The 17500-nt window shown below is 44.2% G+C and overlaps 1 protein-coding gene across 1 annotated transcript in view; it reads right to left on the reverse strand.

Annotated features, from left to right (window-relative positions):
• Positions 1-3: 3 nt before the first annotated feature.
• Positions 4-17500, reverse strand: part of LOC310771641 (STE20-like serine/threonine-protein kinase) — a gene marked incomplete at its 3' end in the record, with an annotated part of 24680 nt that continues 7183 nt past the window's right edge. Inside the window, exons 4-17 of the mRNA XM_083664205.1 lie at positions 17439-17500; positions 15332-15404; positions 14945-15139; positions 13350-13431; positions 11798-11929; positions 10065-10895; positions 9750-9880; positions 9290-9413; positions 8161-8340; positions 4799-4928; positions 3206-3330; positions 2378-2569; positions 1676-1801; positions 4-99 (exon numbers count right to left, since the gene is read on the reverse strand). The exon at positions 17439-17500 is cut by the window's right edge and continues 88 nt beyond it. Coding sequence (XP_083520331.1) covers positions 4-99; positions 1676-1801; positions 2378-2569; positions 3206-3330; positions 4799-4928; positions 8161-8340; positions 9290-9413; positions 9750-9880; positions 10065-10895; positions 11798-11929; positions 13350-13431; positions 14945-15139; positions 15332-15404; positions 17439-17500 — 2479 coding nt within the window. The remainder of the gene's footprint in view (positions 100-1675; positions 1802-2377; positions 2570-3205; positions 3331-4798; positions 4929-8160; positions 8341-9289; positions 9414-9749; positions 9881-10064; positions 10896-11797; positions 11930-13349; positions 13432-14944; positions 15140-15331; positions 15405-17438) is intronic.

Genomic DNA, 17500 nt, shown 5'->3' on the forward strand with positions numbered 1-17500 from the left:
CAGTTTCTCCCTCCACTCCTTCAGCTCCAGGCTATGCTCCTCATCCAGCTCCTTCAGCTTCTGGGTCTCGTGCTCGATCAGCAGGTGGCACTTCTCATTCTGAAAGACACACGAGGAGGGTCATGGCCGGCGATTTACAACTGCATTTGGTCTGTGTACGTGTCATTGACCGTATGAAGCACATGTACTGTATTTACAATGTCCAAAATATTTTTTTTGTCTTAACACATTCACTGCCAGCCGTTTTTCAATACTGTAGTTAGCTTCTGCCAAGGTTTTTTTTTTAGGATTCTGGCTCATCTTTCAAGAGCCGAGGATTCGTTTCTGTTAGGATTTTGTGAACACACAATATCTCAAAAGAACTAATAGAATGTGTGCTTTCTCTGTCTAAAAGAGTTAGTTTGTAGAGTTAGTAGTTATGTAAGCATTAGCAGTTGAATACAGCATGGTTTCAGCGTCTGAAAATTTATTCTGAGATAAACGGCTTTTTGTGAAATTCGATAGAACAGTCACTTTAACCATTCATTTTTGGCATCAGTAAGACGTCAGACATCTAAACAATAGTTTTGAACAGTAATTTCCTCCATAACAGCAGGAAACACCCCTCTCCTTCAAACTCCTCCCTCCGTGTGTGTTCTTCTTGGCTGCAGCGGGCGTGTCACAAGCTCGTTTCTGTTGCTGCTGTAACCTCGCGTCACCAGGCTCACTGCTTTGCTGCTGCTGTGCCTGTCTGCTGGCGGCTGCTGGGCAAGTCTGGATGGGCTCGCTCGTTTCTTGGGGTTTGTGTTGAGAGCTTTGATGAAGCTTTTGCGATTCTGGTCTTATTTATGCTGCGTGTTTCAAAGTGTGTTCCACCCGTAATCTATTATGCAAATTTGCAAAACCCCACCGCCAGCTCCCAAGCGCGAAAGTGAAAGCGTTTTCGCCAATCCATTTTCATGAGAATGGCTTCCTCACACTGCTTTTTGCTTGCCTTCCTCTAGTCTGGAGAACACTGTCGCCACTTAGTGGGTCGGTGGAATGGGTTGTACACGTTCGGTGGCTTCAATATTTTTATAGGAGACGTGGGGAGCGTTGATCCACGTCCCACCGTCAAAAAATAATAATTTTTTTTTAAGCCGAGATATCTCGTCATTGGCAGTCAACCGTTGGATTTTGTAAGCCGAGATATCTCGTCAATGGCAGTGAACGTGTTAACTGCCTTAACTGTTTTTTGTAAGGGCTGTCAAGAACATTCATTTTATTTTTCATAGAAATATATATTTCAATGAAAAGATGTCAAATTTTGCAGAGGCTTAGACACCACTACTTTGTGCTGAGCCAGCATTATATGCAGCCTGTTAGAAGCCTGTATATAACTGAGGCATTAAAATGTTTTCATCTCAATATATGTTACCAGCCAGTGATTTATCAGCCAAATAAAATTCTTATTGCCACCAAACACTTAGCAGCTGTTAATTACAGGCTATGTGTAAATACAGTCTGTGTGGCTTTGTTATGAAATACAAATAAAATGTATGTATTCTGTAATGTAATCTACTGTATGTGTCCATGTTCCTACACATGAGAAAGTGTGTTACATGTTGTACAGCTTTTTGTATCTCCTTAAATGTCCTTAAACCATGCTAAACCTTTGTAAAGGTTGAATTTAATGAGCCATTTAAAATGTCTGTGCCTGTAACTGCTGCAGCTCGCGGACGTTGGCGTCACACTGTAGCTGCAGGTCCCTCATCTGGTTCTCATGTTTCTGGTGCTGGTGGAGACGCTCGTTCTTCTGCCTCTTCTCCTCCTGGGCTGCAAACTGAAGTGGGGGAGGAGAGACACCACTAATATGAGGCTTCTTCTAAGGCAAGGTTATTATCGTTAATCAAAACTAACATAATAACGAAAAGTAGGTGTGGAAAAAAACATTTTCGTTTAACTGAAATAAAACAAAAACAAGGCTTTACAAAATGACAACAACAATAACTAACTAAAAAAATACTTTTTGAATCTCGCCCTGGACAAATATTCTATATTACACAAAGAAGGCTAAAACTAACAGTGAAACTAATAAAAACTAAACAAAAGCTAAGCATTAACTAAACTAAATAACTACACTTGCAAATCTGCTTTAAAAACTAATTAAAATTAAACTGAAATTGAAAACAAAAAGTTAAAAATTAAAATTAAATTAAAAAGTTAAAATGCAAAACTATAATAACCATGTTCTCAGGTCATTTTTCCAACTTCCAAAGTTGTAAGAAGTTTGGACTCAATGTATAATATGGGGGCGGCCCATCAAACTAAATGAGATCAAATGAAAAATGACTTGCTTCATTGAGTAATTTGAGCCACATGGAAAAGAGTGGCTATGAGATGACAGTTTCCTCCTCACCTGCTTGATCTTGTCCCTCTCCTGCTCGGGGGTGATGGCCGCTCCGGTGATGCGGAGGCTCTTCTTGAACATGGCCATGCGGGTCTTGGCCTCGCTGCGCTGGATCTTTGGCAGCCTGGCCCTCTCCTGTGTCTGCTTGTTCTTCAGCTCCTCAATCAGACGCTGGTTGTAGCGCTGCATCTGCTCCATCTCCTGCACAGGACAGACACAGGGACAGATACATGGAGTTCGCTTTTTTTTCCCATTGAAAGATTTTGCTCAGGATGCATTCTCTTTTGTAGCACGACCCTGCTTTAGAAATCATACAGTTGTTTGTCATACAGTTATGCTGACAGCAGCTTTGCTGGAGAAGGTGGGAGTTTCATAACTTGATCAAGGACATATTAGCTGTTCAGGTATTTGCCCAGATTTTCCCTGCCAGCCAGGGAAACCTATCATTTCCCCCCTCTATGTTTTAAATAGCATTTGACTCAGATCTCTTACAACAGCAAGAGAAAGAGATTCTCTGCCAAATAAGAGCATCAACTTCAAATTCCAAATATATAAGCAGATTTCTTGAAGCCAGTTCTTCTAACAGGACCTTTATCAGGAAAAACAAAAAACAAAGCAAAAAATGGAAAGGAAGCAGTAAAAACAGTAATTATGTGTGTCCAAATAAACTGAAAACTTGAAAAAAAAAGAGAAAAAAGAAAAGAAAAGTCTGTAACGGATAGTGTTTTGTTTCGGTTAACTCTGAGATCAGAATGATCAAAGGAAAATGTGGGGCTCAGTTAACAGTACTACAATAGCTAATCAATATATACAGTATTGATCCGGTGTCATCTGTACCTTCTCATGTCTCTTCAGCAGCTGATGTCTTTGCATAAAGTACTGGTCCTTCAGCTGCTGTTTGAACAACTGGTGCTTCTCCTGCAGATGGCGCTCTTCCAGCTCCCACATGGCTGCCTCCCGCGCTGCACGCAGGCACACAAGCAAACAAAAGAGACAAAGCTCAATGGTCGCACAGGAGGGCGATTCGTAGGCTTATCGGAGGGGAACATCTCTTCAAAAACACACCTCTTTATTAGATAGCATACAGTGGAGAGGGACGGGAAAGGTGGGATAGAAGAGGGGGACATGTGACAACAGTCATGGGTTGAATTCAGCCACCACTCATTAGAGGCGAACGGCTGAATGCCAGAAATACTTCAACTGTCAACTAACATCAACTGTACTAATGAGTAGGTTTCAGCATCTCAGCTTTGAACACACCAATCATTTCCATTCCTTGAAAAGGCTGTTTAGGAGCCTCTCGGGCACAGTTATACCTTCCTTGGCGTGACTTGGTTCAGTGAGCACTTCTGACAGCTCCTGGCATATGAAGCATGGGATAAGAAGGGCCCAGGCAGTGCTCGCGTTCTTCCGCTCACTGCGGGCGGAGTCGTTTGGGGCTGCGGTCGGCATTAGCAGGAATTAGACTGTGGTCTGACAGAGCCCCCGGGCTGCACTTCAGTCTTCAGAAGGAACTTGTTTACAGCTGATCTGGGTTGCTACACATGTCCTGTTTATGTTCCGTGCTTTCTCTCACTCACGAGTCACACGATTAGTATTTGCATGAACCCACTTCCGAGTATGAAACGGGCGGGGGTTTTACCGCAAAGACAATGCCAGGAAAGTGAAAGTCAATGTAATAAAACGTCTTGATTGACACTTTTACTGGTGCCTATTTGAATGATCATGATGCAGTAAACCCCGGGCCATTTCGTTCTCCGAGATGGTTCAAACAAATACAAAGATCAATTTGCAAATACTATTTGAATCAGATCGGTCTGCCAGAGAGAGAGGCGCAACGCAATCTCACAGAAAGACTTATCCATTCTGTAGCTGCTAGCATTCTTTACTCTAGGGAAGCATGGATTTATCCATTTTCCTTGTAATATATTTTCTGTCTCTTGTTTTATGGCCTTTTTGCAAACCACTTTGTAAGCTCTGCTTTCAGATAAGTGCGATGGGACATCAGGATGATGTAATGAGAAACCCTGCTGAAGTGTCCTTGAGCAAGACACTTGCTGCGTTGCGATCAGCGAGCAGTTCCCAGGGCAGTGGACTGCACAGGGTCATCAGCCATGTGAAGTAATATGGCTGAATACCCTGGGCACTGGGCAGTCCACTTCGCTGGGAACTACTAGCAGATCGGAAACGCAGCGACTCGTTCCCTAACAGCTCTAGGGGGGGACACTCGTCTGTATCTGACCCTGTGCACTGACCTTAATGTGGAGGGTGCAGATTCAAACAGAATGTCCATACAGAGATCAATCAAATATCAAATGAATATAACCCAGGCTTGAGCTGGTAAACAGTGCCAGGGCAACTGGCACTAAAGCAACCGGCCAGATGAATCCAGCCGACAGTAAATCAAGTCTATTTCCATTCCTCTTTTACCTCGGAGAAGCTGCTGCTTGTGGTTGAGGCAGTCTCTCTCGATGGTGGCCAGCTCCAGCTTGTGCTGCTGGATGATCTTCTTCAGAGCGCTGTCCAGATCCTGCTGCTGCTTCTGGAGGAACTCCTGTTCCTGAGGGAACAAAGACACACGTGTTCAGACTACACAGGTCCAGGTGTGTTATGGGGACCTGAATATCCACCCCACACACACACACACACACACACACACACACACACACACACACACACACACACACACACACACACACACACACACACACACACACACACACACACACACACACACACACACACACACACACACACACACACACACACACACACACTCCAACACACACTGACCAGGCAGCATGAGGGAGCCAACAGCTGGCCGACTGATAAGTTTTGCATACGATTCACAGACACCACTACAAACAAAACCAGTGTTTCCCATACATAAAGGAATTTGTGGCGGGCCGCCACAATAATATTTTGACCGCCACAATAAGATGTTGACCAAAAAAAAAAAAAAAAGAATTACAGTGCACCTGAATGCAACATGCAAGATATCCGCTGAATAAGTGTCCAATAAATGTTCATGTCATTCTGGCCAATACTTCTGTTATAGCATTTCAGTCTGGAATATGGAATATCTTTCAATAATCAGCTTTAGCTGCTAAATTGTCAAATACCGCCATCTGCTCGCTACCCAGGCACTTATGTATGTACTTAACCTAACTAACTTAACCTAACTAACTATCCGGTGTGCACAACACTGTCAGCCTAAACTCCGGCTGACACCCCAAAAACCTACAATCCGCTACAGAAAAATGTATATTGTTTGTTTATTAACTGGCCCCTCGCCTTCTATCATTTCACGAAAGTGGCAAAGCAAGTTGAGTATCCCTGACCTATAGGGAGAAATTTAGTTTGTCATTGTAAACCCACAGCACAGTAATGATGACATGTTCTTCATAGATCTAGCCTTTTAATTTTGCTCTTAAGCTTTCTCAAAGTACACCAAATTCATGCATTTTACTTTAAAATGTTTAAAAAAATCTCGCGGGGGGGCATGCACCCGCACCGCCCTAGGGGGGCTGCGGTCCCCCACCACAAATTCTCAAAATCCTGTGGGAAACACTGAAAACTCCAACAAGTGTCAGACAAATGAAGCTGAGAAAGGCACTGACTCTACCAGGGAATCATCACTGAACGATCTCTTAGCCTTTTTAAATGGAGCAACAGCCATTTCTACACTGAACAAGCAGGAAGTACCAGCTCAGCGGCGCCTCCTGCAACAGGTACCGTCATCAAGACGGTGAGCAGGACAGACCTTATTCAAGATTCACTTTAATAGCCACGGTAAGTAATCAGATTACAAACGAGGAATTTGACTTAGTGCAAGTATGCAACGCAGCGGTTACATCGATAGTAGAAGACGAAGCAATACAGAAAAACAACCACAAAATATAAAATGCACAATATAAACTTCTTTAAAGTGACATATGATGGAGGGGGGTAGGATCATGTCAGTGGGGGGGACCCCCTTATGAGGCCGTGTGTGTGTGTGTGTGTGTGTGTGTGTGTGTGTGTGTGTGTGTGTGTGTGTGTGTGTGTGTGTTGCTAGGCTACAGGCTTTCTGCCAAGTTCACCACAGGCTAAGCATGGCCTCAATCTGACCTACTTGGCTCACCAAACAAATAAACGTTACATGGGTCTTGCTGCCATATGAACAGCATCCAACCCTTTACAAACTGTCCTTTGGAGTCTAAAATTAGCATGTTCAGAGCTCAGAGCTAGGCAGTAGTCATACACCTGTCACCTAGACAACCTTTTTTTAATGATGAGTACTCAACGTAAAATACTGGCCAAGGCCCTGTGCCGTTCTGAGCCAATAATTGACAGTTAATTACTGGATAAAAACAACTGACGTACAGCAATCAATTTCTTCGCCATGAAAGACATCTAACATCCATCTTTCTGTGAAAAGGGCAGAAGATCATGTCACTAATTTGTTCTTAATAATTGCTCTCTTGGTATTTAAGCACACGAGAGATTCTTTGATATGATCTCAAGAGTATAATGATGCATACTGTATAAAGAGACAGAAGAAAAAGGCCAGTTTCCAAATGTAAGGAGGCATGAACACAGCGGGGTTTCACTTACATCCTGGATGGGGGCGTTGCAGACCGTGCAGGAGGACAAGTGAAAGGACTGAATCATAACGTGGGCCACTCCCTGTGGATCACAATGCATTACCCTCCCACACATCGCACGCACGCACGCATGCCTGCTAAACACCGCTAGCTACATGTGCACACTGACGCATTGATGGGCACTGCAAACTCAGGTAGGTGGAAGACAATGGCAGCAATAAAACAGAGCAGTCCATAGGTTTGGAGAAAGTGATGAAAAACGATTCAAATCATTCAAATTTTATAGCAAGAGCAGAAGAAGCAACTCTTCAGCAGTGCGCTGTCATTTTGTAAACAAGAATCATCACACAAAAACATTTTGGTGGCTAATTTGATGCATGCAAGCAAAAAAAACAAAAAAAACATAACTAGTTTTCAATAAAGGAGTTGAGTTGTAGAAATGGTCTGAGACTTAGTTGAAAATCCACCGCAAACGTAGCTGAACTACCCTCATTACCTCGTCCGGCGGGGCTTGGATAATATCCTCTCTAATACGTTTCATGATAGCATGTGTCACATGCTTGGGTGACAGTCCTTCCTGTTTGCCCTGTTGCCATGGTAGCCGCAAGCAATGGATGGAAAAGAGAATGAGACAAAAGGCGTCTGTTATTGCATCAGTGCTGCATGAGCACATACGTGAGAAGTGGCAGGGGAGAATGATTTAGCCCTCTCACACAGACGGTGGCTATGTAAACACCTACAAGCCACAACAGAGATATGCATTTGATCTGTGTTTGTGTGTGTGTGTGTGTGTGAGAATCTAAGTTCCATAGCCATGGAGCTATCCCATCAGGGCAGTGTGGTTCTCAAACTTTTTAACGTCAAGGACCCCTGACACAAATTAAGACCATAGACCCCCATTTGATAAGACTTTGTCCCAGGGTCCCTCATCTGATACGATCTTTGCTTTTAGAGATGTTTTTATTACAGGAAGTATATGAAACCCATGACCAAAATAGTCCTACATTCTGTCATTGTGTTACTTATGGATGGAATTATAGTGAAAATAAATAATCCCCCTTTTTGCTGGGGACCCTCTGGAACCCTCTCAAGGGCCGCTGGGGGTCCCCGGATCCCACTTTGAGAACCACTATGCTAGGGAATTGAAAAGGTGCTAAAGGGAGCAGGGTGCCCCCGTGGTTAGAGCATAGAGGTCCAGATGTGTACCTCCTTCTTGCGGTTCTTCAGCATGTTCTGGTACTTGGACAGCTCCTTGTCCTGCTCGGCCTTGATGCGCTTGGCCTCGTCCCGGAGCCGGGTGGTGTGCTCCTGCTCCAGCCTCTCGATGGTCTGCTTCTGCTGCCGCTCCAGGTTCTCCACCTCCTGGTCGTACTGACGCTTCTTACTCTGGGAGAGAGAGAGATGACGTTTTGGGTCACATCACAGGTGAAATCATATCTTTCAGATGGGTCATTGTGCAGGGCGCTATTGAGTCCTGCCTACGCTGATGTTTTGAATTCAAAATGTGACAAATGAGTGAAGAGCAACTTTAAAAAGGGCTTCTCTTGTATAGTTTAGTGCCACACTTAACCATAGACCAGCAAGTTTTCAAAGGTACAGAAGGCAGGTAAGTGAATTCCATATAGCCCAAAAAGGCAGTGCTTGAGTTGAGTTGCAGATGCATTGGTCACAAAAATTACTAAATTATTTGATGTAATGCACATATATTATGCCAAAACATGGACAAACTGCAGCAGAAAAGACGAACAGGCATTACAAGTTGAAGCTTATCGACAGGACAGACCGAAAATTAACAGCATATTTGCTAAACACCATAAAACTACACTGCCTCAATGACCACAGAACTGAATCAACTCCTCTGTGACATATTGACAATCTCAACAAAAATTGTATGTTGTGAGTTTCACAAAGCTGGGAATCATGTCAGGGCTGCGATGCAGAAACTGCTTGTAGAACAAGTACCCACAAAAGACCCATAACCTGTACGTCGCACAAAGTTTGCACCCCTAAACTAAGTCTGATGAGTCATTTTCACCCTTTCCTACATCTGGATGGGTTGGGTTTACCTTTTGAGAAGGTCAAATTATGCCCCTGTATAACATTGCCTAACAATGAGGTCTTTACATGCAAAACTGTTCCCTCATGGTATTCCCATATTCCAAGAGAATAGATGGCCCCCTACACAATGGTAAAGACATTCAACTGTGGTTTATGAACACCAGGAAGTCAAAAGACTTCATACAAAAGCAATGGAATTTGTCAATTACACTTAAAGCCTAAAATCACAGATCTCAAAGCAGTCAGAGCCTTGGAAGTTTGGAGGCGAGTGGCTCACCGTGGTCTCCTGCTCGAAGCGTCTGTAGATCTGCTCTTTCTGCTGCTGCAGCTTGTTACTGAGCTGCTGCTGGGCCCTCTGCTCCTCCTTCTGCAGGAAACGCAGCTCCCTCAGCTCCTGGCGCCTGGGGAGGAGGAGGAGGAAGAGGAGGAAAGTGGGGGTGGGAGGATGAAGACAGGAAAGAAGAGGAAGGCAAAGAACAATAGGTTAATTGTGTGTGTGTGTGTTCTTTTAATGGAAAGCCGCTCACAGCAGGGGACAGGTATGATCTCTCCTGGGGGTCTCTATAGAGTTTTGAAATGGTAATGTATTAAGTATCTCATCATTAATAAAACAGATTCAGCATCCACAGTGCTTACGTCAGGTCCTAAACTTAGCTTACTGGAAAAACTCATTATCCTGCATAATATTTGCATAAAACTGATGACCAGGGTGCATGCAAATGAAGACAGGCAAATACCTCAGGAATCTCATCTCCTCATTCTTGGTGTCATTGTCGGTGATGATCTTTGATGTAGTCACGCTGACCTCCACTCCGTCCACCATGAATTTTCGGGTCTTTTTCATGGTCTTCTTCTGACGCTTGGACTCCTGGGAATTGAGACAGGAGGATTTACAAATCTATCTGCAGCTTTGCAAGTCCGTAATGCTCTCTGTCTACTGTTTCAGATAAGTGGATGTCATGGGAGCCTCAATGCTGGATTAAAACATGTGACTTTTGGACAATTTCATGAAAACCTTGCTGCAATAGAGCATCTTCACTGTGAACTGTTACCTGTATGGAAACAGACCCTGGCTCTTTGGTTTTGGAGAGGAAGCTTGAGATAGACAGGTTGAGGTCCATGCTGCTAGTATCTGCAGTAGAGACAATCCCCGAGTCTGAATCTCTCTCTTTGTCGTCCTTAGCCTTATCTGGAATAGTCTTCTCGTCCTCCTCAGCGGTTGTTTGATCCTTTTCTTTCTGCTTCTCTCCATCCTCCTCTTTGGGGACAAACTTGTCTTCCCCGGGTAGCGTCAAAGTCATTGTCAGATGTTTGTAAGGGTCTTCCTCCTCCTCCTCAGCTACTGGGTTGGATTCTTCCACGATGGCCATATTTTCTTCCTGAGGAGCTTCAGCGACCTCTGAACTCTCGGTGGTGGCCTCTGGATTGGCTGGGACCTCAGCTGTGTCAACTTCCTTCTCGTCCTCAACGGCTATCTCCACCAGTTCCATAACTTCCTTCTCCTCCTCAACGGCTATCTCCAGCTGTTCCATTTCTTTAGCAGGTGGTTCTGGTTCACTCTCTGTTTCCGGTTCGGTAACATCTACTGCTGCTTCTGGAAGCTTCTCTTCCTCTGGTTTCTGTTCTATCTCTCCTTCCTCAGCTGGAGTGCTTGGGGTCTCCTCTGTTTGTTCCACAGCTTCATGGGCAGTTGGATCCTCTACAAAGCTACTGTCCACAACATGGTTGGCCATATGCAACTCGTTGGCTGTAGGTGTGGGTGTGGGCGTGGGTGTCACCGGCTCAACCTTCTCAGCGACTGATTCCAAGATGGAGGGAGACAGAGGGACATTCTCATCCTGGGAGCTGGCTACGCTGACATCAGATGGGGCACGTTTATGTCCCTGGAGGAGAGAAATCGAAAAGACAGTTGGAAGACGTTAGGAATGCTGGTTTCTCCCAAAGCCGGAAACCAAATGCAGATGCACTGATTGTAATCAGACGATCACATGTCAACTGCCCAATAAAAACAAAAACAAAAACAAATGTCAATTTCTAGATCAGGAATGCAGGCGAACGTGTGCTATAAAAGTACGAGCCATGACACAATTTGTGGGAGAACGTTAGTAGCATAGGTATGCCATTCACCTGGCATTGAGAGGTCATTTCTGATGTTATCTTTTGAATTTGACAGCATATGACCATAGAGTAGAACCAGTAATACACTAAAGAATAGCTGCAATCAAAAAGTGTTCATGCACTACCAGTGGCAAGAGGTGAGTAAGCACCTAAATTCAAGCACAGGTTGCACGTGACGCGCCATTACGAGTAGAAAGTCTGGATAAAACGGCTAATTTCAGTCGGTGACTGGAGATCGGCTGATCCCACCATAAAAAAAAACAAATAGCAGCAGCAATTGGAATCAGCCACAACAACTTGATTGGTGCATCGGTATCTCTAGAAACCAGAAAACTTGTCTTGTACTCAAACTTATGTCATATAAAATATTTGGCTGCTCTATATAAATAAAAGGGAAATCTGGTAATGGTGGCAGTGCTTTACAACATGTCTGGTTCAGAACAGATGACACTACTGTACTATAGTAAAAAGCTTGCTTTGGTATAAAAACTAAAATCGTATTGTGTGCCCACAAAATCAGTCTTCCATTCTCATTGCCCTTTGCCATCATCAAAAAAATAAGAGGGTAATAATATCAAACAGAAAAGCTAAATAAGTTGGATTAGTTTTGATATAAACAAGCAATAACAAATGTGTTCCATTTGATAATTTGGTAGACCCTGCTCACCAGTTGTGCCTCTGTGTCCTCCTCCTCCTCCTCCTCCTTGTGTTCCTCGATCTCCTCGGTGACCTCAGCATTGGCCTCAGCTATCAGCTCCCTCACCGGCTTGTTGTCTGTCACACTGGACACGAATGAATGCTGTGAAACAAGAGGAAGTCAGACAAATAATAACATTAGAAATCAGGGTTCAATACTTTATTCACAAAACAGTCAATAGTGCATGCAATCCAGTCTGGTGAGCTCAACATTAATAACGCCACAATAAAGGTGCAACACCATAATTAGTTAGAAGCACAGAGGTAAGACATAGATATTATATTACTACAGATGGGTCACCGCAGGCTCCGCCAATTCTAACAAATGGTAGCAGCAAGTCTCATAAATGGGCGTGGCCAACCATTGACTCAGACCTGCCGAAAGTCTCCTAAGTGTCCGTGGAAAACCATGGGCAAAACCCACGTGACAAATTGACAGGAAGTGGGTTATGCCATCTTGCTTGAATCCCATCGTCTTTGGTTAAGCACCCCACTGGAAAGTAATCCAGTGGATACTGAGATGTCATTTTGACATAACACTGGCTTAATATTGCATATTGTTTGTCTTTACTGTATCTTCCTCTCTGCTTTCCATCTGTGTGAATGAAGAAAAAATGCTGAAGCTGAGTGGACTGCCCACTCTCAAAAATGATATACATTCTGTGTAAATCCAAATCAAATTTTATTTTTTACCATTCCTCTCTTGTCTATGCAAAACAATGCATGCTCCCCTCCCTGGACAACCTTACCTTCTTCTGCTTAAAAACCTGCTGCACATAGTCTATTGCTGCCCTGAGAATACGCAGCTTCTTCGAAAACCTTCATTGGTGGTAGAGCGCTGTTCAGTGTTCTGGAGCCCATTGTGTCTTTCTCTAAATTTAACCCCAGCTCACTTCCTGTTGCAGTGTTTGCTAATAATAATAGCTGACAGGACTGCTAGTCAGGACTGACAATTCTGTGAAAACCGTCTATAGCTACTTCTAATTGAGAAAACGTTGCAAATGGCACTGGTGTTGTCAGTCCCTTGGTCTTTTGTTTGAGGAAGAAGAAAGGAGGAGGCGGAGGTGGAACAATAAGGAGAAACGGCACTAAATGGGTGATATCATGCCTGAAGGCCACGTCGTCGTGGAAAATACTTGTGTATTGGAATGATCAGATGAGATCAAGTTGGAAAATGAGAAGAATGTTTTGTGCGTGCACTCTCTTGTGCACGGATTCGCTTTGCCGACCACCACCAACCAGCCAATCAGAGTGATTTTCTCTCTCAAAGCTGCAGACAAGGTCAACTAGTGCCAACGGTGCGAGACACACCGCAAAAACCTGGGACGACAGACGCACACCGACGGCGACGACATCGCCGAGGGCCGAAAATCGCCCTGGTGTGTCTGTGCTTTCAGACTCAGGAATGGGTTGGGGAGAGCTGTGGTATGGGTGCTTTGGGTCAAACGGGGGTAGTGGATGTTGGGGGAAGGGTTGTGTGAGTGTTAGAGGTGGAGAGTTGAGGAAAGTCATTTTGCAGCTACCTGTAGAAGCCTCTCCACGCTCCATCTGTTGTCCACGTTCTTATCCAGACAGCGCTTTAGGAAGTCTCTGAATTCTGGGGACCTGGAAGGGATAAGTGGAAAGTGGCTCATGTACAGGAAGTAATAAATCTTTGTATCTTTCTGGAAACAGACTTGAATGTCAGCCGTTTGGAATGCGATAAAAGTCTTGCATAAAAAAAAGAAAATTAACTTCATTGGAGTCATTTCCTCACTCCTGTGTGGCCCTGGTGTCATGTGAGAAGGGACCCGACATAGTGCCAAAATATCTTTTGCACACACAGTTCAAAACAGTGTGACCCAGGAACGCCAGCCTCAAGAGGGCCCAGAGTAACTGAGTTCTGTTCAGGCCAAGCAAACATCACAGAGTAACCGAGTTCTGTTCAGGCAAAGCAAACATCACAGAGTAACCAAGTTCTGTTCAGGCAAAGCAAACATCACAGAGTAACCGAGTTCTGTTCAGGCAAAGCAAACATCACAGAGTAACCGAGTTCTGTTCAGGCAAAGCAAACATCACAGAGTAACCGAGTTCTGTTCAGGCAAAGCAAACATCAGATGCATTTAGGAATACCCTGCCTGCAGGCTAATGTACACCGCCTCCGGAACAGATGCGGTACGACTGCGAACAGACCCACACTCATGTCATCTGTCAGACGTATGCGGGATCCGACAAAAATAGCACAGGTGCGTAATCTTTCCGTACCGCTTGTATCGCCCATCAATTAACATGGGCGAGAGTCGATCCGGCAGTTTTGCCGGATCCGCAACGCAGCCGTTAACGCATCTGGTGTACACTGCCTGTAACACAGATTCATCTGGTGCACACTGCCTGTAACACAGATTCATCTGGTGTACACTGCCTGTAACACAGATTCATCTGGTGTACACTGCCTGTAACACAGATTCATCTGGTGTACACTGCCTGTAACACAGATTCATCTGGTGTACACTGCCTGTAACACAGATTCATCTGGTGTACACTGCCTGTAACACAGATTCATCTGGTGTACACTGCCTGTAACACAGATTCATCTGGTGTACACTGCCTGTAACACAGATTCATCTGGTGCACACTGCCTGTAACACAGATTCATCTGGTGTACACTGCCTGTAACACAGATTCATCTGGTGTACACTGCCTGTAACACAGATTCATCTGGTGTACACTGCCTGTAACACAGATTCATCTGGTGTACACTGCCTGTAACACAGATTCATCTGGTGTACACTGCCTGTAACACAGATTCATCTGGTGTACACTGCCTGTAACACAGATTCATCTGGTGTACACTGCCTGTAACACAGATTCATCTGGTGTACACTGCCTGTAACACAGATTCATCTGGTGTACACTGCCTGTAACACAGATTCATCTGGTGTACACTGCCTGTAACAGATTCATCTGGTGTACACTGCCTGTAACACAGATTCATCTGGTGTACACTGCCTGTAACACAGATTCATCTGGTGTACACTGCCTGTAACACAGATTCATCTGGTGTACACTGCCTGTAACAGATTCATCTGGTGTACACTGCCTGTAACACAGATTCACTCCTCTCGCGTGCAAGACTCACCAGCGAGACGGCTGCATGAGCGTGGGAGGTTCCGCCTTGGCTATTTTCAGCAGGACCCTCATCGGGTTCATCTCGTGATTGGGCGGCTCGACCTGCGCCAGCTCAATTAAGGTGACCCCGAGGGACCAGATGTCCGCTTTGTAGTCGTACGGGCGGTCCTTGGACGTCTCGCACATCACCACCTCCGGAGCCATCCTGGAAGGCAAGACATGCCGATAAGGATAGGGGGACAATGGAAGCAAGGGGATTTGCAGTTCATATTGTGGGACAAAAGGCCTAATTGATGGCGAATAATAGTCTACTTTTGTGCATTTTTCTTCTGAATCGTATCCCTGAGGTCTTTTAGTGATTATAATAATAACCTTTTTTGCTTTATATTCCACTCACCAATAAGGCGTTCCAATGAAGGAGTCTCTCCTCTGCAGCGATTTGGTGTTTTTGGCAGATACCCCAAAGTCAGCTGGAAGACACATGATTCAAGGCGGAGCAGGGATTAACATTAAGAAACATCACTGTCATCATTTCCTGTCCACAAGCAGCCACGGCACACCCAACCCAAACAAAATCCAAAGTGAATATCCTTAACCTTAAGCAGCATAATTGCTAATAACAGTGCTTGACATCATACTTTGTCATCTCTGTGAGTAATAGCTCGTCATGTGTGTGCTGGCAGGCAGCTCCACAGACACCTCTGTGTGTGTTATGTCACAGGATAAAGTGCAGGCAGCTCCACGGACACCTCTGTGTGTGTTATGTCACAGGATAAAGTGCAGGCAGCTCCACGGACACCTCTGTGTGTGTTATGTCACAGGATAAAGTGCAGGCAGCTCCACGGACACCTCTGTGTGTGTTATGTCACCTGCTGTGTCTGATACACTGAGCCTGTTCCATGCAGCAGCAGTGACTCATCCATCTCTCAGTACATGAGTGCATCAGCTGCCTGTGGCTCCATGTGTCTCTGTGCACACTGTGTGCCAGCAGGACCAGACAACCACTGCTGTGCCTGTAGTTACCAGGTCTATCACGGCCGCGCCAGGGGTGAAAGACTTGGGCCTATAGAATGTGCAGTATACAGTATATATATATATATATATATATATATATATATATATATATATATATATATATATATATATATATCACAGTAAAATTCAGTTTCAGTTGTGTATTCAAAAAGGACAATGTGTCTCTCTTGTGTATTTTCCAATTAAAGGAACACTCTGCCCATTTTCAACCAGCTTTGTATCATTAGAACATCAGTAGTATATCAGAAAACGGTAAACTGTTTTGAAGTCTGTCATTTAATTTGACAGTTATTGAGTGTTAAAGTGTGGACCAGTGACATCACTGGTCCACACTAACTCAAATTAATAACTCATTAACTCAAATCAACTCCCAATAACTGTCAAACTAGATGAATGATGAATAGTTTGACAGTTATTGAGAGTTGATTTGAGTTAATGAGTTATTAATTTGAGTTAGTGTGGACCAGTGATGTCACTGATATACTACTACAGTTTTCTGATATACTACTGATGTTCTTGAGCGGAGTGTTCCTTTAAGGGTTAAAGTATAGCGGATGACAAGCATACAGTAAATGGATGGCATCACAATATGCCTGCATCATAGGCAGGAATCAAATCACACAGCATACATGGAAACTACATGGAGAACATCCACTATGGCCAGTGGCACATTCATGTCTTGTCTACATTGCTGGGCAGTGAAATCATTTAGGATTTTCCCCACAAAAATCCCACCAGTGCACCATTCAGAGTCTAAAGACTAAAGACCCTAGTTCACAACTTCCTCCTTGCACATGTAGGCATCCTCCTAATAAGAAATTAAGGCTTTGCCGATTTTCAACCCGCTTCGTATCATTACAATGTCAGTAATTAATATATGCAGATGAGAAGTGTTTACCTTCTCTTCATGTTGTCCTGCTCCGAGAGCTCTGCAGTTTGATTCCAGGCACTTCTGTCTCAAAATGATGCAAAACGCCTCATTTTCTAACTACAGATTGTTTTTTTTGTTTTTTTTCTGTCTGCGGAGAATCACATTGAGACGAGATGGACGGTAAACACCGTCCATCTGCTTAATATATTACCGACACTGTAATGGTACAAAGAGGGTTGAAAATCGGCAAAGCCTTCCTTTAAACTTACAATCTCCTGTGCTTATGCCCAAATTGGTTGTAAATATGCCTTTTTAAATTTGGCCTAGATTAAAAAAAACATTTTTGGAATTTGGTGCACTCAATCAATATATTTATGTAATAAGGAACCTTTTTCTAACACGGTATCTCTCGGAGTCACAGTACATGTATGCTTTTCACATGGAGGTCAGAACACGGGGAGGCTAGGAGCAGGACATATTGACCGTTGCAGGCCCCAGACCTGTGACTTCTTGGGAATCGGACCATCTCGCCCTAGCCTGCCAGCATGGATATTTAAGCTGTACAGTTGGACCTAACTTTGCTTCGCTGGCCCCTTACCCAGCTTGACGTCCCCATTCAGGGTGAGGAGGATGTTGCCGGCCTTCAGGTCTCTGTGGATG

Source organism: Poromitra crassiceps (genome assembly GCF_964638095.1).
Source record: "Poromitra crassiceps genome assembly, contig: HAP1_SCAFFOLD_921, whole genome shotgun sequence".
Classification (NCBI taxonomy): domain Eukaryota; kingdom Metazoa; phylum Chordata; class Actinopteri; order Beryciformes; family Melamphaidae; genus Poromitra; species Poromitra crassiceps.